Genomic DNA, 23,447 nt, shown 5'->3' with positions numbered 1-23,447 from the left:
TGCAGAAAACAAGAGTCTTATTATACTGATATCGATACAAGATGTTACACAAGGGAACTTTCTTCATGCTTGAACTGGGAACTTCATCAGATGACTTAAAGTTCTTTTAATCAAGTACACAGAGATGACGCCATTGTCAGATGCATCTCTCAGGCTAATTGTAGTACCAGAACTTCTTCTGAAGTGTCTCAACAAGCTTCTCATCCACCTGGAACCCCTTGGCTAGTACCTCAGGGGAAATAGGAGGTTTCGCACTGAACAGGGCATTAGCAACCCAGGTGATTCCTGGGTTTTGGCTGCTAAGACTGGCGATCGCGACTGCATTGGTCTTTCCAACATTGAGCTGGAAGTGAATCATCCCGAACGGGAAAACAAAAGCATCTCCGGGGTGGAGGACTTTCTCAAAGAAAGTATGGTTCAGTTGGTTGGACGTGACAAAGCCTACGTAGAGGGTGCCCTCCAGGACGAAAAAAATCTCGGAGCCACGAGGGTGAAAGTGTGGAGGATTTAAACCACCTATTCCATAGTCAATACGAGCCATGGAAATGCCGAGAGTGTTGAGTCCTGGTAGCTGGTCCACGGACACTGCGGTGGCTGTGGAGCCCAGTGGATTGGCCGTGCTTCTAGGAACTTGGAGGCCAGAAAAGAGGAAGTCGTTCGCCGTGGTAAGAACGGGGTTCTTGCAGAACTTTCCATTCACAAACACTGCATAGAGAGGAGTTTCTATGAAGAGGAAATTGTTGCTGACATATACCTTTGAGGCGCATCCTAGGATACAATAAGGTCGCACCAAGAATGAGATATGTTATGGTTTTGTTAACTTAATTGTCCTGTTTTGTTTGAAATTAGTGTACACGATGTCTTGTTTGAAAAAATCGATCGTAATGCCCGATGAGCTTCCCCAGTGCACCCAGTAAGAGTATCAGAGGACTACTCTGAAATCAAGAAAAAATTTACTAATTCGGAGAGTTCTACCAAGGAAGGGAAAGACAAGCTTACAAGCATTGTCAGGTTCTTTGACTGCTACACAAATGTCCTGCAGGGTACTTGGGTCGTAGGCGTCGGCGAAGGACAGCGCCAGAGCCAAGAGTGCGAAACTGGCGGAAAGCCGAACCCTATTCTTCATTTCGATTTTCTTCTGCCTCTCTTTTACCTACTCTCAAGTGTTTTGATGGATGCGAACACTTTGCTTCCAAATGATGCCTATTTATAGATGCCAGAACTCATGCACATCTCATATTTTTCTCCACAAAGCACAGAAACATTGACAAAAAGAAATGTCTCAGTGGTTAAGCGATTGTCCTTCGATAATCGAGTCAGTACAAATTTTCCATTAGCCACACACACAATAAATTTCCTCAGGAAAAGTGCACTAAAAGTGCCATAACTTTTGTACGGTGTTTACTTGAGTGCCATAACTTTAAAAAATCGTTCACTTGAATGTCATGTTGACGTGGACACCGAAAAAACTGACGTGGTAGCCGGAAAGCTGACGCGGCTCGCCGAAAAAATGATGTGGCTCGTCAAAAAGCTGATGTGGCATGCCGGAAAGCTGATGTGGTACGACGGAAAAGTTGTTGTAACACTCAAGTGAACGATTTTTTAAAGTTATGGCACTTAAGTGAACGTTTTGAATTGAAAGTTATGGTACTCAAATGAACGCCGTACATAAGTTATGGTACTCATGGTATAATTATCCCAATTTCCTCACTCTTAACTCACATCACCTAAATCTTCTCATGGGAAAGCAACAGACAAACCTTTCTGCTTCATATAGCTATGGTTGTTGATATGCCGATGTCAATGAGACGGATGTTTAACGGTCATGATTAATAACTCCACCACCATGCAAGTGTTGTGCATGACTTGTAACTAAAGAAGGAGTCAAGTCCTACTCGAGGCAATTGATGGCAATATCGATGTTGCATTCCTGAATAAATTTCGAACGTGTGTGGTCGTTTGAATTCCCTGCAAACCCATTTTTTGAGCTCTTTATCTACTTAAAACCGAATCGTACGCGACGATCGATGTGGAAAATATTTTTCGAGACTTTGTACTCTTCAATCGAATTGTCAAAAAATGCGAGCGGCCATGTGTGGCGGCACATCTGGCGATGTCCGGCGACGATCTACCCATAGTTTTGCTTGTCTTAACCAGCACAATCCGAATATGTGATCAAAATTAATTTTTACCGAATAAAAAAATTCCGAAAATTAGTCAAAACGTAATTTTGAGATCTAAATTGTGGAGGCTCTAATACCACATGTAAAATCAACTGATTTGCTCTTCCTTAAGCAAACATCACTTTCATTGTCTAAATGATATATATGTCTCTTGCTTTACAATTGTTCAACAACTACACAGCCGGATCTTTCTTCCAGCAATAACATTTTCTCCCACATAAAACGCTCGACCTCATTCTTCGTCTCATGCATAAGTGTGGTCCCCTCTATACTCTAGCACTCCTGAATCGGTCATCTTAGTGCTGATGCTATACTTGCTTTATAGTTATCTGCATGAAACGGAGTTCCTAATGAAAAAGGACAGAAATGGTGGACCGTCTGAGTGAAACAATCGTTTTTGAGATGAGAATTATGCAGCGTTATCATTAATTAATCTATCCTTAAAAAGTCTCATTCATGGAACCTTATGCCTTTTAAATTTCAGAGTTCAGTGCAGGAGCTGAAAGAGTAACAGAAAAGTTGCCTATTTGGTAGTAGGAAATGCACTAATTAAACACTCAAAATGATGAAATCATGATTAGTGGAACCTTAATATAGCATCTGTTGGCAACACAGGAATATGCTGAGTAGACTGAGGAAGAATAGTCAGTGTGCTTCAACTAGAAGAAGAGGAATAGTTGCACCAAAAAGATTGTATTAGTTAGAATTGGCTGATTGTATTGAAACTAGTGTCAGTTTTTTTTCTCTTTTTCTGTTTAAAAGTACTTGGCAGTACTGATAACTTTTCAGTTGTTTGGTCACATATGGTGTTGATACTTTGGAAAATTGATTAAAGTAGAGAATTTAAAGGTTTTCCCATTTTCTAACCCTTGACCAACAACCATAATAACCATCCATAACTAATAACAACTATCAAAGCATCCATTCATGGGGACACCCTTCATATACTGATCACTGTCCAGTAATTATGCGAAATGAAGTCGCATTTTTTTTTTGGGATAACCGCACTTTACAATCAGGGGACTTCAGGAAACCTGCTTACATATGTGTGAAGAAACCTACATCAGAGCTGTTGTTTTCTTTTTCAGTACTTTTAACACTTACTGACCCCTCTTCTGGTTCATAGATTAAGTGAATATCAAAAGGACAATAAACTACGGCGAGCTAAATCTAAAGGAAATGCAATATGAGAACCCCAACCAACATGTACAACAGAACGTGGAAGAAAAAGAAGGGATGCCAAGTGGTGGATCAAACAAACTAGCGCGTACAGCAAGCAAATAGCAATAACAGTTTCTCATAAAACAGGAATTTTTTTAGGCTCCATTCCCTATAAACAAACGCAGCACCGTGATCTCCGACACTGCTGAAGTTTTGTCATTACAGATTGTTCATTATTAGTTGGTTATGCAGCCTTAGCAGAAGTGGCAATGGTCATTAGCAGTTCGTGCTTGTAAAGCATTCAGGTTGGAAATCCTCTAATCTAACATGCTAGTGTCAAGGGTCAATGCAATCCGATATTTTCTAGTTTTGAAGTCCTCCGTCACTCAACCACACTTGAATTGGGTATTTCCTAATGCCAAGTTGCTGATGACACAGATGCTTCGGCATTGTACTACTGACAAATAACAAATTCATCGTTGTACAGTTTTGGAAAATTAAGTGAAAAGTTAACAGTGAACTCTTAAGTGAGATCTAATGTGTTCTAAGCTATGAAATATTCAATCTTCAGCCCAACCAACATGGACAACGAAATTTGGAAGAAAAAAGGGACACGAAGTGTTGAATAAAATCAATCTAGTACGTACAGCAATCAAAAAGGTGGTTTCGCTTTGAACAGTGCATTCGCGATAGTGATGACTCCTGGACTTTGGCTGCTTAGACTGGTGATCATGACTTCATTGGTCCTTCCAACGTTGAGCTGGAAGTGAATCCCAATCGGGAAAAAGAAAACACCTCCAGGGTTGAGGACTTTTGCAAATAGAGAATTGTTCAGTTGGTTGGACGTGACAAAGGAGGCCAGAGAAGAGGAAGTCCTTTGCTGTGGCAAGATTGGGGTTCTTGCAGAACTTTCCATTCACAAGCACAACATAGAGTGGAGTTCCTGTTGAGAGGAAATGGTTGCTAACATAATGCCTTTGAGGCACATCCTAGGACCCAATAAGGTCCCAGCGAGAAGGAAAAATGTATCAACGTGTACTTAATTGTCCTGTTCTGTGTGAAATTCAATGTCTTGTTCGGAAGATCGTAATGCCTAACGAGCTTCCATAGCGCACCCATTTAGAATGTCGTCTTAAAGGTGGACTACTATAATATCGAGAATAAAATATATCAATTCAGGAAATTCTTTGACTGCAACACAGATCTCCTGCAGGGGACTTGGGTCATAGGAATTGACAAAGGACAGTGCCAGAGCCAAGAGTGCGAAACCGGTGGAAAGTTGAATGCTCCTCGACATTTTGGTTTTCTTCCCTCTCTTTCTTTCTACTCTCAGGTGCTCTGTTGGATGGGAAAACTTGCTACAAAATGTTGCCTATTTATAGATGCCAGATCTCATGCACATCTCATATTTCTCTCCCCAAAGAACAGAAACACATACATAGAGTAACAATTAGTGTTTATGCCATTGTCCTTCTATATGCTGGGTCAGTACAGCTTTGCCAACCGGAACATGCAAAACTCAATTAATCTTCCCATCCTTAATAAACATCACCGCAATCTGCAAGGGGGACAGCAGCAGAATAAACGTCTCTGCTTCATATAGCCATTGTAGTTACATGCTGATGCCAATGCAACCCGATATTTTCTGGTTTTGAAGTCCTCACTTAGAACTGGGTCTTTTCGAATGCTGAGTTGCTGACGATACAGAAGCTTTGGCATAATACTATTGACAAATGACAAATTCATCGTTGTACAGATCCGGAAAAAACAAGTGAAAAGTTAACAATAACCTCTGAAGATGAGATCTGTGGTATTCTAAGCTATGAGGGTCCGAGTTATTCAATCTTCAGCACAGGAAGTTGCAAACCTTTGGTGCTAGATTGGATGTCACAACCAAGTATCACGGTACTATGAGACGGATTAATATCGATCATGACTAATAACATCTTCACCATGAACTGTCGTCCATGACTCGTTTGGAAAGGAAGAAACGAGTCAAGTCCTGCTCAAGGTAATTGATGGCAATACTGATGCAAAGGAAGATATACTCAGAAAGGATTCCAAAGGATAATGTTTATGCTGAATAATGAGTGCCGTTACAATGCCTTAGGTGCCTATTTATAGCGAAGTGGCCTTTAGGAAACAATCATATAATTAAAATCGAATAACACAATTATTTGAAAAGTTGATAAAGGGGGAAGCCATCAAAACGCGTCCCAAAAAATCTTCTGGAAATGCGTGAATTTGGAGATCAAACGTTGCCCAATTCACCTTAGCCAATTTGCAGCTTCGAAGATCTCGCAATCCTCTTTGATTTTATATGTCGTACGCGTCACAAGTCCTCCCACATCAAAAGTTACGACCCTTTGAAGCTGTCCTGTCATTTATGGCATGGGTGGAATCGCCCGCTCTTACGACGCTGAAGGTTTCCATATAAGTATTTGCCAGCCAGCTGTTCTACATCAAATATCCATGTTACATTCGTAGAAGAATTTTCGAACTTGTCCGGACACATTTTAGATTCACTGCAAACGCATTTTTTGACCTCTCATATTTACTGAAATGCGAGTTGCACGCTATGATCGACGTGGAATCCATCTCTTGCATACGCCGTTGTCCTATACTTTACTTTAGCACACTCGTATCAGGTCATTTCAATCCTGATGCTATCCTTGTCATATAGTTTTTGCATGAACTGAAGTTCAGTGACAATCGGCATAACAATTACTTTTGAAGATGCCATTTGTGCAATCTTCCAGAATTTCAGAGTCTGCTCTAACCTTTTTTGACCCATATTTTGCATAAATAAGTTCTATATGAGTTGTCATCTCTTAGAAGACCCAGTAAAAATGAGTCTAAAAAATTGAAGTTAAATCTGATGGGTCAAAAATGGATTACACTAGAACCCACGTAGAACTCATTTTTGATCCATTTTCGACCCATCAAAAGGTTAAGTCATGGACATGTTGTACGCAACGTCACGTCTTTCTTGCCCTCGCAACTCCCAAGCAGCCGTCGCCCTCCTCCACGCCTGCCTTCGTCGCCCGCCTCCGGTTGTGTCTCCCTTCCCTTCACTCGGATCCTCGTCCTCTCCTTCCCCATTCACGTTCGATCGCCACGGTTGTCAACCTCCGAATCACCCTCTCTTTCCCGACGCCTCCCCTTCCGAACTCGCCGCAGGTAAGCCGTCGTCCTACCACCTTGAAGTTGAAAGGTTTTATCGGAACCGAATCAGATGATCACACAGAGAATCGAGAAAAATTGAAAGACGCACGAGATTACCCAGGTTCACCCCAAGATTAGGGCTACGTCCCGCAAAGAGATTTTCACTATATTTTTCGGTTTTCAGCCAATTCGCTAATTACAATAATAAAACCGAGCAAAATATATATGCCCAAAAACGGGCTAAAAAACCTAAATCTCTTAATCCCAACCATACGGGCCAGCTTAAATAAAAGCCCAAACCCGTAGAGGTTTCAGGGGCACCGCCCCCAAACCCCCGCCCGCTCACCGGCGAGCGGGGCAGCCGTCCGCCGACCCCGAACCCCCGCCCGCTCATCGGGCAGCGGGACACCCGTGTCGGGGGCGCTGCCCCCGAACCCCCGCATCCCGCGCGTAGGGGTCATATGTCGTTAGGTAACACTTCGGTTTCCTTAAGCTCACGTGGGCGTACCCGGTGTGAGAAACAAGGGTCCCCGAAGTATTCGCCAACTCCAACAGAAGTCAACCCACAAATGTGTGATCTATGACTTCCCCACCGCCCTTAAGGCCGAGTTGAGTTCGAACCTCCCCCTCGACACGACCATGTTCCCCTTCTGGAGCTGCGACTAAGTGATCCCTGTGAGCCCGAACCCGTGTAACATGAGCAGGACACAGAGGAACGCATAGTGCAAATCCCCCGCCATTTCTTGATCCGTGGTCATCATCAGAGATGCTGCGATGAAATTCCCGTGAGTCAAGATCACGCCTTTGTCCGGGGATGGGCAGCAGCAGCAAGAGGCTGGGTCGTACCCGACCTCCACCACTACGAGCGGAGGCTACGCGGCGGAGCCGGGCCAGCAGCAGGAGAAGAAGGGGATGATGGAAGAACAAGGAGAAGCTCCCCCAAAATCATTAGATGTAATATAGTATATTGCATCAGTCCCTTGATCAGCACTAGATATCTAAGAGGAATTATCATTTCATAAAGTCAATTTTGGTTTGGACAGAATGTGCTTATTTCCCACATCTAATCATCTGATTTTGTCTTAGACGTTGGTTATATTATTCACTGGATTGGTTTTTTGGCTTTCGCGTTCAATAGCTGCAAGAGATACTCAGTTTATGGAGATAAGTACATTGTGAGTGCCATAACTTGTGTACGGTTTTCATACCATAACTTTCAAAATTCATTTATTTGAGTGCTACGTCAACTTTTTCGATGTCCACGTCAGCTTGTCGACCACTACAAAAAAATAAGGCTTTAGCCACGAAATTTGCCACGAAAATTTTGGCAAAATTAGTCGCTAATGGATTTTGCGACGAATTTTGCCACGAAAAAGAATTCGTGGCTAATACGGCGTCGCAAAAATTAGCGACGAAAAAATGAAATTTCGTCGTTAATTTGCGACGAAATTTGCGACGAATATAGTTCGTCGCCAATTTGCGACGAAATCCTATCATCACCGATTTGCGACGACATTTGTGACGAATTTAGTTCGTCGCAAATTAGCAACGAATTTTGCGACGAAAAAATTTCATCGCTGATTTGCGACGAACAAATTTCGTCGCTAAACGTTGCCACGAAACTTAGCAACGGAAAATAATTCGTCGCCAAGTAAATTTAGCCACGAAAAGTAAGAGTTCGTGGCTAATTTGTGACGAGATTTGCGAGGAAAATATTCGTAGCAAATTAGCAATGAAAGCATTTCGTCACTAATTTGCTTGCGACGAATTCAGCTTTACGAAATTTAGCGGCGGATTTTTTTTTTATTTTTTACCATGAATGTTGTTTAGGGATAAATTTGGCGACGCACTTTGCGACCAAATTTGTTCAACCATGAATTTTGCGACGATCGGGTATGGGACGAATTTTGCGACGAACTTTTATAATTTGTGAGCGTATAATAAAATAATTTATTTTAAATCTAATTAAAAACAAAATTAATTTCTAGAATTTGTATTTAACATTAATAAAGCAAGATCCAAATATTATAATAATATGCAAACAAAATACATTTCATCTACCATTCTCTTTTCGCACAGATTTAGCCAAAAATAAGAGAATGTCGTGAACTAGACCCATTTGAAAATCTTTGTAAAAGCTGCAGCATGTATTGCGTTTGCCAGGTGAGGGACCTTGTTAGTGCTCAGCCCTGCCATGTTGATCATCCTCCTGCATAATAAGACTTGACATGAGACAAGGGATATCGATAATATAGCTAAAGTGAAACTTTTTATTTTGACCAATGTATTTCTCGATTGTTTCTTGTGAGCTAAACCTTCATACGTTATAAGGAAAAGACAGGAGCTTGCTGAACATCCCCGAAAAGAAAAGAACTTTACGGTATAGCAGTTTGCTGAACATCCCTGAATCAAGATACAGTAGAGCCGTTTACTGCATATTCCTGATTCAAGCTTTTAAACATCCAGAACATAACACATTCGTGAAAATGGAAACCTCCAAGTCAATGGTTATAGACCTTGCCTGAAGTATTTTCTTGTTTAAAGCCCAAGATCATGTACATAACGAACTCCATTTTCTACACTTTCTACATTCTACAATAAAAGGACAATAAACTAGTTCTGTTGTTATTTCCCTCTCATCTAGTTAACGATATTAGCTAGGACAAGTAAGAGATGTACTCAACACGCATCTTACATCACATATTCAGGATGAGTAAGACATCAACAGCAGCATTTCGAATTGCCTCTTGCTTTAACTTCCCTTCACTACATACATCCCTCTATTCACACAAAAACCAAACACTAGCTAAGCAAACGTTTCTGTCTTCTCTGCAAAGTACAATATTCAACAAGATCCTGCAATTACATAGCAGTAGAATCCTAAATGCTAAGGTGACAATAAATGGCTTTTCCAAACTACCTATAGACATAAATCACAGGAAGGCCCAACCTTTTTCCATATTGTAAAGCAAGCCAACCAGTAAAAGATACATATGCCACAAACAAACAAGCATGCTTCAATCGGTTTGCAGTAACTGTGCAAGGAAGCATCCTGGTTGGACACAACCAATGCCGAGATTTCATCTGTTGAAAGAGTCTGATAAAACTCATTGATATTAAGGAGGTTGAAAAATCAGTAACCACCCCAGCAATTGTTTCCCATTTCCAATATCTAGCTCTGATCTTGCCGGTAACCAAGGATTTCAAAATCTCTAAGAACCTGATGATGCACAGCCCACATTAAGTACCTTAGAAACCATGATGCAAGAGAAACAAAAGAATGTGTACAGGCTAAATGTAATTCAAGAGTAACTTCAAAAAGAAATGCAAATGCAGCATTTGGAAGGTTACATAATGGCGAATACGATCTTTCATGCCAGAAAAAAATCAGACATTGTGGTCTACAAGTTCAATAACAACTGATGTGTGAGCAGATAAGACAGTAATCAACTATTTGTCCAATAACACTAGCCATCTTGCTTCCACTTTTGTGTATTCAGCTACAGTCGTCATTATCGTGGGGGTGGTGCCATCAAACCGTTGCCATAAACCCTTAAAGGAAACAGAACACTAGACCTAATAGGACATTGAATTATAGCACAACAAACATTGCATTGAACGACCACTTACTTGAGATTCAATCCAGGCTTATTAAGGAGACTGCTTGGAACTTGACCAGTCAAATTATTGTTTTGCGAGAAACTGAAAGACAACAAGCACAAGACATAAGATTCATACCCTGCAAGTTACATCAAAATCTTAGCAGAAGATGAAATGCAGGCAACGCAGGTAAGCGTGAAGCAGGAGCAACCCATCACTACACACTATACATCCATATCTGAACAGAAAGCAGTGAAAATGCCTATATGAGCAAGATGAACAAAAGTTGATGACGACTGTGCTCCCCAGACCAATTCCACTAACAGTGCTCGGCTTCTACAACTGAAAATCCGGAAAGACAAACGATTAGACAAACCAAACAAACCCCTCTTTCGAAGCAATAGCGCAATGAGCTCAATCACCTAAGGAGGGGTGTTGGGTCAAGAAAATAGATGGGGTCGAAGAGAGGGTCGCGGTGCGGTATGGACAGAGGGCGAGGCAGGGTTCTTGGCCGGGGCTGGGGTTGGAGGCCAGCGACAGGACGTGGCGGAGCGACGAGAGGGTGAGGCGATGCGCGGTTGAGTGCTCGAGGCCAAGAGGGTCTGGACGCGGCTTCGGTGGGTGTCGAGGTCCGGCGAGATGGGATCTTGCAAGTCGAGCGAGGGGGCCGCGATGGAAGCGAGAGAGAGGCGAGAGAAGACGATGAAAGGAGAGAGGGTCTCAGACGCGCCTCTCTTATTCTCTGTGGGGTGACCTTTCCGACGAATTTTTATTCGTCGCTAATTTGCGACGAGAACAAGGTATTCGTAGCTAATTTTGCGACGCAAAATACTTATTCGTCGCTAATTTTGCGACGAAAAGATAATTCGTCGCAAATTAGCCACCGTCACATTAGCATTTTAAATTTAGCGACGAAATTGTTATTCGTTGCTAATTAGCGACGAAAACAATCGTTAGTCGCAAATTAGCGACAAATGACAATTTTCGTCGCTAATTTTTAAGAAGAGAATTTCCGAGCTAATTATTCATCGCAAAATTAGCATTTTAAATTTAGTGACGAAATTGTTATTCGTCGCTAATTAGCGACGAAAAACGTGGTTCGTCACTAATTAGCGACGAAATAGATTTTTGTCGCTAAATGCTTAGCAACAAATTTGTGACGAAATTTGGTTTTCATCGGTAAATGCTCAATAGGAGTTTAGCGACGAAAAACACTATTCGTCGCTAATTATTTTTTTATTTTTTTATTTATATCGTATTAGCGACGAAAATAGTGATTCATCGTTAAATTTAACATTTTCTTTGTTATTTTTATTCATAGTTCTAATTTTGCGACGAAAAGAAGAGTTTGTCGCTACATATTGCTAATTTTGCGACGAAATCAATGTTAGTCGCTAAATGCTTAGCAACAAATTTGCGACGAAATTTGGTTTTCGTCGCTAATTGCTCAATAGGAGGTTAGCGACAAAAAACACTATTCATTTCTAATTATTTTTTCATTTTGATTTTGATTTTTATTTATATCGTATTAGCGACTAAAATATTTATTCGTCGCTAATTTTAATTTTTTCTTTGTTATTTTTATTCATACTGCTAATTTTGCGATGAAAATAACAGTTAATCGCTAACTTTTAAGAAAGAATTTGCGACAAAAAAAGACGTTCATCGCTAATTAGCGACGAAACGTTGCCTTTCGTCGCTAGTTGGTGACGAATTCTACTTTCGTCGCAAAGGATATAGCAACGAATAATATTTTCGTGGCCATTTTCGTCGCAAATTAGTGACGAAAAATTTTTCGTGGCCATTTTCGTCACAAATTAGCAACGAAAAATATTTCATGGCCATTTTCATTGGAAATTAGCGACGAAAAATATTTCGTGGCTATTTTTGTCGCAAATTAGTGACGAAATTTGTTTCCGTCGCTTTATTCGTCGCTAATTAGCGACGAATTGTTTCGTCGCCAATTTCGTCGCGAATAGCAATGAATCTTGCTTTTGTCGCTATTTTCGTCGGAAATTAGCGACAAATTTTCTTCGTCGCAAATTTTTCGTGGCAAAATCCGTGTTTTTTTGTAGTGGACGTGCCACGTTAGCTTTCTCGCGTTCACATCGGTTTTCGGCATCCACGTCGGTGATGGCACTCAAGTGAACGATTTTTGAAAGTTATGACACTTAAATAAACGTTTTGAAAGTTATGGCACTCAATTGAACATCGTACAAAAGTTATTGTATTGAAAATATATTTATCCCCACTTTATGGTTCTTATGCCTGTGCCAGTGGCTTTTGTCTTGATTGCTAGGATGCCAAGAATCAAGTCGTGGAGAATTTGGTCGTGGGTTGATGTACTCTGATAGATGATGTGCGTGAATCAAGTAGATGGATTTTGCTTATCACTGGATTCTCTATCTCTCGTCTTGAAATCGAAGAGCACTTGCAAAATTTCGTTTGCTTGGTGAAATAGATTCGAGGTTCGTCTTGACCAAATTGGATTGATTTTTAACAGAAAAACTAGCTAACCATATGAAACTAGGCTCATTAAATATGGGTCACAACCAATTAAATAAGGGGATCACAACCCATTTTGTGAGCCTTTTTTTTTCATAAGTATTTGAACTTATAGATTTTTTATATTTTTATTTTATTTATTAATTTTATTATTGTTTAATTTGCTTTTTTATTTGGTGTGATTTTTTTTATTTATTGGTTTGGTAACATGGGTCAAAACGGATCGGGTTGGGTATGGGTCAGTTGCTCGCCGGATCGGGTATGGATCATTAAATATTGGTCGAAACGGGTTAGACGGGTCAATATGAGTCAGACCATATTCGACCCGATCAATCCATTTGACACATCTAGGTCTACGTAAGAGGAGCACATGTATGACAATGAATTTTGAAAGTGCAACCAGGATAGCCTATTTGGCAGTGTCTACTGTACCAGTTGAAGAGGCAAAGGTGATGAAAATTGGACTGGCCAGTGGCCACAACCCTAACAGGGTATCTACAAAGGAATATGCTGAAGTAGACTGGGGAAGGATTGTCAATGTGCATGATAAAAACATTGGGCATCATGTAGAACAAGATGGATCGTTACACCAGAAAGATTGGAGTAGTTCGAATCCGTTGATTGTATTCAAATTAGCATTGGGTTTTGAAAGATTAATCAAAGCACTAATAGTAATGAAGCCTTAGAATACTGACTAAAGGAGCAACAATGTATTATTATTTTCCACTTCCTAACACTTGACCAGTCCACAACTAAATATCACTTTTCCACCTGGGAGGCAACTTATTTTATGGATATACGCTTGTGATTCTCACCGTTCAACAATTATGCCGGACGAAGTTACATTTACTAAATCAAGCTTCTATCATCGCAGTGACCAAGGATTGGAACAAAGCTGTACTGACCGGCTTTTGGAATGAAAATCAATTAATTTGCTCTTCCTTAAGCAAACGTCACTCTCGAGATAGGAATTATGCAGCTCATCATTAATTAAGCTATCACTGAAAAGTCTAATTTGTGGAATCTTTTGCTTTGCCTTCTAAAATTTTAGGGTACAGTCTAGGATTTGGAGTTGTAACAGAAAACTGCCCTTTTTGGTAGTAGGTGCTGCACCAATTAAACAATCAAAATGAAATCAGGGGTGGTGGAACCTTAATATAGCATCTGTTGACAACAATGGAATATGCTGAGTAGGCTGAGAAAGAATAGTCAATGTGCTTCAACCAGAAGAAGAGGAATAATTGCACCAGAAAGATTGGATTAGTGGAATAAACTGCAAACAATTTATTTCAGCGATACGCCCTTATGATTTTGATCATTTTTCCGCAATAATGCAAAGGATAAAAATTACAGAAGATTTTCGTACATTAACAATATTGTTCTGCAACTCAGTTGATGGATGACAAATTGATAGTTATAATTCTTACAACTTTATAACCATGCTTTACAGTAGCTCATGCAGCTGCTAATGCAGGAGAAACCTTGCCTGCATCTGCAATTCAACTTATCTTAGCACCTAAGATAACAAAAGGAGATTAGCAAATCAATTAGGAGATTCATTCACTAGTGATCTCATTACAATCATGGGGACTTCAGGAAACTTGCTAATATACGTACGAGGAAAACTGCATCATAGCTGTCGTTTTATTTTCTTCATTTCTTTTATTAACTATTTTAGCACTTCTCAAAGATTAAGTAAATAGGAAAAGGACAATAGTCAATGGTGAGCAAAATCTTAAGGAAATGCAATTTAAGAACCCCAACTGACATGTCCAATTCAGGAGAGCCTCTGCTTCATCCTTATTCTCAGTCGCATTGATAGCGGAAATAGAAGCAGAGGAGGCAGAAACGCCTGCACAATGAAATGAAGTGGTGCCAACCAAGAAGAGCGAGAAGAAGAAGAAAACGGCTGAAGGAGACCAGGTGGACAGCAAAAAGGAAGAAACCATAGTTTTGGGGGATAAATGGTTTTTTGGGAGGTGAGATGGTGCAGGTCTATATACACATTGTTTTGTAATTGGACATGTGTATTAATCTTCCCTTCTCGTGTATTTATGTACGTATTCGGTCTAACATCACAAGACTTTGACCCGTTTCGTCAAAATCAACCCGAGTCCATCAGCTCCCACGTTAAAAGTGGAATCGTTGCATGATTCGCCATTTTTATTTTTTCTTACCGGTCGAATTTTTAGTACATAATAAAAATCGTGAATCTATGTTTTCAGAAAATATGGACGTCGATAGATAAGATATTAATTTAGATGATATGAACACCGATATTCATAATCTAATTTGGGGGTGGAATTGCAATTGAAAAATCGGTGGGAAATGCACACTAAACTTCACAAATTAAAATCTAGGTACGAATTCCGCATATTTTGGAATTACCAGAAATAAGGCAAGAAAAGAGTGAAAAAAAGAAGAAAGAAATTTCTCCAGTTGCCCAAACCACCACCCCAACCCACCCCCCTCCTCTTCTCTTCCTCTCTCCCGCTCGCTTGGATTCCACACGACCTTGACGCTTATTGCAAGATAAAATCTTTTCCAGTTTCAATCAGTTTATCGGGGCCCTTAGGGGATAATGAGTAAGTGGTACAGAACGATGATTTACTTTTCCAAGTTTTCTTTGTAATTGACATGTCAAGCAAATTGGTGGAAAATGGTGGACGTGAGTGTCGGTTGTGACGCCCTGAAAATTTAACCTTTGTTTAATAGTAAAATCCAGCCGATGGAATGACTATGGATTCCAATTCGTTACTCGAGATTGGATATTAAGGAATCAAAAATCGAAAATTGGAAATTTCCCGAATCGTTGATCGGATTGGATTAGGTTTCGGTTAATTGAATAGTCGCACTCTAGAACTAGAAATTTTTGTACAGGGTCTTATTCTGACTGAATCAGCTCAAGTTTGGATTAAATTACCCTTCATTAGATTTCCGGATGCCTGGGTTACCCTAGGATGTAAAATTACCAAAATGACCCCAGCCAACTTTCAAAATTACAAAAATACCCCCAGTACTTTATGAGCTATGGGACAAGACTATTTAATTAAGTGGGTCTCACCTTATCAATTCAGCCCTTAGTCACCAGATCTCTCTCTCTCTCTCTCTCTCTCTCTCTCTCTCTCTCTCTCTTGTGTCCACGACAACCCCCCCAAACCAACATTCACCCTCTCTTTCTCTCCTTTTTTCTTCATTTTTCTGTGGCAAAAACTTTTGCACCAAGCCACCACCTCATACTACGACTACCACAGAACACCACCGTCACCATCGGACCATCGCCACACAGTCGGAGTCACCGGAAAGTCGGCTGGAAGGAGCTCGAGCAACCTGCCCTGTTTTTGTCGGGTCTGTGTTGCTGCTGCCCCTCTGTCTCTGATTGCTGAAGATCAGCCACCACCACTCGTTCCGACCCTCTCCTCAAATCTTCCCTGACCTCCAGCCACCACCACCGATTGCTAGAAGCCACCACAAAACCGCCGGAGGAGCTAGAACAGCCACCGTCCCAGCCTGCCCTGTTTTGACCCTCTGTTGTACCGGTTTTGTTCTTAACGGCCATCCGCCGCCACACCACCTTCCTCTGCCCACCTACGACCACCATATACTCCCCGACACCCCCCTCAGATCTTCGCTACCAGCCCCACGAGGCTCCGACGCCATTAGAGTCCCAAAACAGCCCCCGATCAGTTGCCCTATTTTTGTCCTTCTGCTCTGCTCCGCCTACTGCAGCTTCTGTTAGCTGCTACCGGTACTAGCTCCGGCCACCACAAGCCACCGCCGACCGCCTCCAACTAGCTCACAGCCCCCTCAAGCCTCTTGCCACTCGTTACCTCCTCAACGCCCGCCGGAAAGACCGCCACAGCCGTGAACAGCCACCCCTCCCCCCAACCTGCCCTGTTCTGCTATGCTCTGTTTTTGTGGGCTGGACCGGTTTTGTTGGGCCTGTTCTGTGGGCCTGCGTTTTGGGCCAAGGCCCAATCTGTTGTGGGCTGTGAAGTTGGGCCTTGTACTAGGCCGTGGACCCATTAAGCGGGAAGTTTGGATTGTAGTTCAAGGGTTTTGATTCGCGATCCATTCAAGCCTAAAGTCCACGCCGAGGAATTCCAGAGGATCATCGTTGGTCTTGCCTCGCTCGATTAACTGTGAGTTAACCTCTAACCCCTGGTTAGGACGATAATTGTGTTCGGAGTTAGTTCAATTAGACTAATAGGGGGTTTAGGTAGATTAATTAGGGTCGGGATAGGTTAGAGACTCGGCTTAGGTTAAATGGACATAATTACCTAAGTTAGTTTGAAAGTGATTTGTTGGGACTAAATTGATTGATTGATTGGATGATTCTGTGTGATCGTGAGCTTATGGTAGGTTAGGGGCGAGCGTACCATCAAGTGGACATATGAATTTAATCATGTGCCATTGAATTGATTATTCGTTGCTAAGTTATTATCCCCGCTCAGTTCATGGTTTATATAGATTGTTGGATTAATCATTTTGATGGATGATAGATTGAATTAATTGATCGGTTTAGGGTCGACCACCCCGATTACAAGTACGTAGTCCGGTGGATAATATTTACATTTGGGTGGATATATGTAAGTATAAGTTGCACGAATTGCATAACAGAGGTTGTGGTTGATCTTGAGCACGTTTGTATGACAATTGGTTAAATGTAAAGATAAAATGAATTGGTTGCTAATTGTACTTGAATGGTCACACGATGGAATATTCCCGACAATGTCATGCCGTATCGATCGGAATTCCATGACTTGTTAGACGCACGCCTTTCCATGTCGTCGAATTGAGCGGATGCCGGTCGTAGCTTGTGACAAACCGAAGCTCTTCTTGGGATTTCGTGTAGTTCCGTGATGTGTCAATCTGAATCACACGGACTATCAAATGCCGTCGCCGGAAGTAAAGGACAAAGCCTGGTCCCGCCAATAGACAATGACAATCGTAATGTAAAGTCACACTAGTCGTGTGCAATTGGGCCAGATAGCCGTTAATAATCGGACCACGTGTGGAGTCCGTGTGTGCGATTGACGTGATGTCCATGGATTGTTATGTGTGGCATACTAAGTCGAGAATTACATACTGTGTGATTTTCAAAGAGTGAGCCGCATGTGATTGGAATATTTATATGTCAATATGTGATTGACTAATAGGACCCTCTGGATGAATCAACGCCCTAGCCGAGCTTAGACGTTGACTTACGGAGATTTTTATCTCAGCCGGTGTTAACCATTTCAAGCCCACAAGGATGCAACGACCCGTCAGGTTCCGGATCCCAATCGACCGGTCCTACGATATCATGTATCGTTCGGAATCGGATACGAATAGGACTTGGGAACTTCACATCACTACGGTGCGGGTCGATGAAGGCTTGCCGTAACGTGTGGCACATGTCTTCAAAGCCTGGTTCTTGGATGATAGGGTGGAAACTTGGGGCCCACTCCATGGACTCAAGGGGCCGCCTAACATGGTTCCATCTATTCCATCCTAAGTTCCGGTGGAACTCAATACGCCGGACGGTGAGATCGTAGACCCCGAGCACGATTCTGACCCCGACCCCGACCCAATTGAGAAAGATATCGTTGAGTCTTCTTCAGGGCGTTCGTTGGCTTCCGACTACGATCCTTCACCATGACTTCAAGGGCTCGTAGTCTTTTGATAGATACCGACGGGATTTTTTTGGGAGTAGATGAGAACTTAACCCTACCTAATCCTCATACCCTTTTTGTTGGTCTTAGAGAGCCGCCTTGAAGAATGGGAGTTGTATTTGACTATAGCTCTGTAGGGTTAATAATCATTTGCTTTTGGTACTGTATTGACAGTTGTTCTGGTATATGGCTGATGTTGTTGATCTTATTTCTATTCTTACTGTTTTTCTTGATTTGGGAGAGTTCGCGTTTCCGCATGCGCGCTACGATATCGACGGTCGATAACGTACCTGGGACGTTATCTTTTATGATTAGAGGCGTTTTGGTAGGGATGCCGTGTACTCGAGAGTCGGGGCGTGACATCAGCATTCTTGAACCGCTAGTTATTCAGGTCGATTCATGAGTCTTCCCATCCGGCTCAAATCTTTTAGTCAACATATGGATTTTTGTTCCAAGTAATTTCATTCATTGAATTGGAATCTCTTCTAATTATTTGAGGGATACAAAATTTCGGATTTTTGAAAGAATTTTCGAAATTCCTCATCCGCCCATGGACTTGTTCAAACCGTCGCTTTCAGATGGTGATGGGCCACACAAAAAAAAAAAAAAAACCTTTGGGCTGCCCTTTTTCCAGCGGGCTTTGTAAAGACCCTTCAATTTGACAGTAATAAAAGCAAGCGAATAGACACGAACCCTTCCGAAATGGGTCTCGGCTTGCAGATTACTTCCATTCAGTTGCTTCTTTTGACTGATGATATCCAAAATACAATAGTCCTGTGAGGCTTCGTTCCTAATAAACTCAACGCAGCATCATGATCCCTCTAACTACTGAAGTTCCAGTTGATACTGATTCGTTCCTTAATAGTTATGCAGCCTTAGTAGAACTGACGATGGTTATCAGCAGTTCGTGCTTGTAAAGCATTCAGGTTGGAAATCCTGTGACATGGTAGAGTGTAGTGTCGAGGTTGCTGTCTTTTTTCTGTCTTAGTTCCGTGAAATAAGTTCATCACAAGTAGATGGCCAGGCCCACCGGCAAGTGGTTGCCTAGATGGCAATGCATGATCCATGCACCTATAACATATACATACCATTTCGAAACGAGCTAAAGGTTAATCAACTAATCAATTAAATTTGGTTGTTATGATTATAATTTGTTCGATGAAAGTCGTACGAAACAATAACTAAGAAAAAATTACCAAAACAATCCTAAATCTATTGCAATTATACTAATTAAGTCCTAAACTTTTCTTTTCAATTGAGTCCTAAACCTTTCGTATTTGTGCCAATTCAAGTCATTTTGCCAACCGGCGCCACGGCGCTGATGTGGTCAATTTTTAATAATATTTTAATAATTTATTTATTTTAATTTATTAATTGATTTTTTTTATTTTTCTTGTCTTTTTCTGTTCTTCCTTTCCGCTTCTGTTTTTGGTCGGCGACCGGCTAGAGAGGATTGCCAGAGCTCGCAGGCGACTCACGAGGGTAGCTGAACTATAAACATTATAGAGAGAATTGTCCAGACCATTGAGGATATAGTTGAGACACACGAAGTCAGAATACTTCCACGCATTTATAGCAGCAATCCTTTCCTTATTTGACTCTCCTTCATTCGACTTAGGAGCATCATCATCAAGGAACGTTACCAAATTCAAAATCGTGAGATAGAACAACATTTTCTGTTGCCATCTCTTGAAATCAACCCCATTGAACTTCTGGCTTCTCTCCATAAGTAGGAATAGACGCAATAGGCGTTATCGATGTTGAAGCCATTTATGAAACTAAATGAAAAAGTACCCTTGAAAAATACCCATACATAGGGTTCCATATGCAATTTTCCATCCACAAAAGCCTCAAACATGTAACATTAATATGCCACTGTATAGAGCATCTTCATATGAGCACGCCGATACAAAAAACTCCCCAATCGGAGTCCGATTGCCTGCTCAAACGCCCGTTTGAAAATCCGGTCAATGAAAGTCAATGCAATCAATGCGGGTCAATGGTCAACGAAAATCAGCACCGGTCAACGCAAGTCGATGAGTCGGATCGATCCAAACCGGATCAAACCGAACCGGGCAAGTCAATCGATTGAACCGAACTGGTCGGGTCGGGTTCACTCGGGACGAGGGACGCCGACGTCATCATGATGTCAACGAGTTGTTGAAGTAAATCGTTGTTGCACAGTTTCGCGCCAAAGGTGCGTGAGGTCCAAGTGCACTGTCCCACCGACGCTTGGGGGCGCATGAGCCTCCATCGGGTGGCCTCTGGCAACAAACGACCAGTCTAAATACTCGCATCGATGAGCCTTCTCCGGCTATGAGATTATTTCAAAATTTCACCGAAAGAAAATATACAAAATTGACATGAACAGTAACGTTCCTCGGTGATCGTCGCGCACCTCATTGCTTATATCCATGCTCTAGTGCATAAACTCTAAATCCTCTACTTCCAGATGTGTTAAACTAATATTGCCAAATGAACAGAACGAGGAATAGTTTTGTAATTCTCCAAATGCATCTGATGTAACCTAAAAACCCACAATGGCTCAGTTGTGCAGGAAAATGTGGCGGCTTTCAAAATCTTAACGAGACTAAAGCCGGAACCAAGCAATGAAATTGGATTTCAACCTAATCAATAATCGCGCGCCTCATTGCTTTGTAGAACTGACGATGGTAATCAGCAGTTCGTGCTTGTAAAGCATTCAGGTTGGAAATCCTGTGACATGGTAGAGTGTAGTGTCGAGCTTGCTGTCTTTTTTCTGTCTTAGTTCCGTGAAATAAGTTCATCACAAGTAGCTGGTGCAGAAAGCAAACGGTCTTATTATACTGAAATCCATATAAGATGTTACACAAGGGAACTTTCTTCATGCTTGAACTGGGAACTTCATCAGACGACTTAAAGTTCTTTTAATCAAGTACACAGAGATGACACCATTGTCAGATGCATCTCTCAGGCTAATTGTCGTACCAGAACTTCTTCTGAAGTGTCTCAACGAGCTTCTCATCCACCTGGAACCCCTTGGCTAGTACCTCAGGGGAAATAGGAGGTTTTGCATTGAACAGGTCATTAGCAACTGTGGTGACTCCTGGGTTTTGGCTGCTAAGACCCGCGATCGCGACTGCATTGGTCTTTCCAACATTGAGCTGGAAGTGAATCATCCCGAACGGGAAAACAAAAACATCTCCGGGGTGGAGGACTTTCTCAAAGAAAGTATTGTTCAGTTGGTTGGACGTGACAAAGCCTGCATAGAGGGTGCCCTCCAGGACGAGCAAAATCTCGGAGCCACGAGGGTGAAAGTGCGGAGGATTTAAACCACCTATTCCAAAGTCAATACGAACCATGGAAATGCCGAGAGTGTTGAGTCCTGGTAGCTGGTCCACGAACACTGTGGTGACTGTGGAGCCCACTGGATTGGCCGTGCTTCTAGGAACTTGGAGGCCAGAAAAGAGGAAGTCGTTCGCCGTGGTAAGAACGGGGTTCTTGCAGAACTTTCCATTCACAAACACTGCATAGAGAGGAGTTTCTGTTAAGAGGAAATTGTTGCTGATTTTCTAATGCTTTGAGGCACATCCTAGGATACAATAAGGTCGCACCAAGAATGAGATAAGTTATGGTTTTGTTAACTTAATTGTCTTGTTTTGTTTGAAATTAGTGTACACTATGTGTTGTTTAAAAAACCGATCAAAATGCCCGATGAGCTTCCCCAGTGCACCCAGTAAGAGCATCAGAGGACTACTCTGAAATCAAGAGAAAATGTACTAATTCGGAGAGTTCTACCAAGGAAGGGAAAGACAAGCTTACAAGCATTCTTGGGTTCTTCGACTGCTACACAGATGTCCTGCAGGGGACTTGGGTCATAGGCATCGGCGAAGGACAGTGCCAGAGCCAAGAGTGCCAAACTGGCGGAAAGCCAAACACTATTCGTCATTTCAATTTTCTTGTGCCTCTCTTTTACCTACTCTCAAGTGTTCTGATGGATGCGAACACTTGCTTCCAAATGATGCCTATTTATAGATGCCAGAACTCTTGCACATCTCATATTTTTCTCCACAAAACACAGAAACATTGACAAAAAGAAATGTCTTAGTTGTTAAGCTGATGTGGTTGTTGGCATGCTGATGTCAATGCAGTCTGGCACACTTGAATTGGTTCGTTCCAATACCGAGTTGCTGATGATACAGATGCTTTGGCATACTAGTACTGACAGGTAACAAATTCATCCTTGTCCAGATCCGACGATAAAGTAGAAGTTAAGATAAAACTCTGGAGATGAGATCTAGGGTACTGTAAGCTATGAGAGTCGTAGTTACTCAAATCTTCGGCCGTCAAAGTTCCAAACCATTGGTGAAGGATTTGATGTCACAACTAAGTACCGTGGCACAACGAGACGGATGTTTAACGTCTTATAATATTTTATGGATAATGTGATCCCACATTTGATTCTTCATTTGATTATTTCATTAACGTTTATTGATCGCATTAACTTGAGTGATAACTGTTCTCGCCCAAGAGTCACGATGCCCAAAAGTTATGATAACGTCTTGATGGACGACGTTATTCGAAGGGTTGCGAAGGGGAGAACATAAAGGGTCATCTAAGCCAAACCTCTGTCGTCAATTTTTATTTTAACGTACATGAACGTACGTTTCTACAGAAAAGATACACCATCGCATAAAGAGGGCAATTGGCTAGAAGCACCCATCGTTGATCATTTAACGTTCCACAAATTCCGATTTGTCAATCGTCTTCATCAATGGCTGGAGATTCTGATTATACGTGATTTTGTTTGACAACGTATGATCGGAACATTCAGTCGTTAGATTTTCTTACATTTGATATCAGAGCATGCAAAACCTCTGCCTTGATGATTAGCGTTTATTTACGATTGAATTATTGAGTTTTGGGTGAATTTTCGTGGGTTTTGGGTAAATCAAAAATTGGGGTTTTCTGGGTGGAGAGGAAATCGCTGATTCCGGCCAAATTCCGTCAAGTCATGGTTCGCATGGGTAAGCATGTTTATTTTATTTATTATGCAGTTTTACCACCTGTGAATTTCTCTGAATTTAAGAGTGATGTTCCTGTGCAGAATGGTGAAAACTACAAAATTTGAAAGGAGTTAATCCTTTTTCAATTGGGAGACTATGCTATAAGGAAAGACGAACCACCCGCTCCTACTGAT

General features: G+C 41.6%; 2 protein-coding genes and 1 long non-coding RNA gene across 4 annotated transcripts in view; 1 reads left to right on the top strand and 2 right to left on the bottom strand.

The window, feature by feature from the left end:
* Positions 1-22,243, bottom strand: LOC125316398 (germin-like protein subfamily 1 member 20). 2 transcript variants are annotated; one of them, XM_048284664.1, is made up of 3 exons: positions 22,228-22,243; positions 1,000-1,146; positions 1-705 (listed from the first exon to the last, which is right to left on the bottom strand). In XM_048284664.1, exons 2-3 carry the CDS (start codon positions 1,124-1,126, stop codon positions 155-157), a joined length of 678 nt encoding a protein of 225 aa, XP_048140621.1. In that variant the 5' UTR covers positions 1,127-1,146; positions 22,228-22,243; the 3' UTR covers positions 1-154. The 2 variants fall into 2 exon arrangements, with proteins under 2 accessions (XP_048140621.1, XP_048140619.1); XM_048284662.1 differs by lacking the exon at positions 22,228-22,243 and having other exon boundaries at positions 1,000-1,181.
* LOC115755338 (germin-like protein subfamily 1 member 20) lies at positions 21,084-22,217 on the bottom strand. Its single transcript, XM_030694694.2, has 2 exons — positions 22,070-22,217; positions 21,084-21,773 (listed from the first exon to the last, which is right to left on the bottom strand). Exons 1-2 carry the CDS (start codon positions 22,194-22,196, stop codon positions 21,223-21,225), a joined length of 678 nt encoding a protein of 225 aa, XP_030550554.2. The 5' UTR covers positions 22,197-22,217; the 3' UTR covers positions 21,084-21,222.
* Positions 21,199-23,447, top strand: part of LOC125316421 — an 18,600-nt gene continuing 16,351 nt past the window's right edge. Inside the window, exon 1 of the long non-coding RNA XR_007199645.1 lies at positions 21,199-21,314. This is a non-coding gene — a long non-coding RNA (uncharacterized LOC125316421). The remainder of the gene's footprint in view (positions 21,315-23,447) is intronic.

This window comes from Rhodamnia argentea, chromosome 1 (genome assembly GCF_020921035.1).
Source record: "Rhodamnia argentea isolate NSW1041297 chromosome 1, ASM2092103v1, whole genome shotgun sequence".
Lineage (NCBI taxonomy): Eukaryota > Viridiplantae > Streptophyta > Magnoliopsida > Myrtales > Myrtaceae > Rhodamnia > Rhodamnia argentea.
Note: the sequence above shows the minus strand (reverse complement) of the source record. Positions and strands in the feature narration are given on the sequence as shown.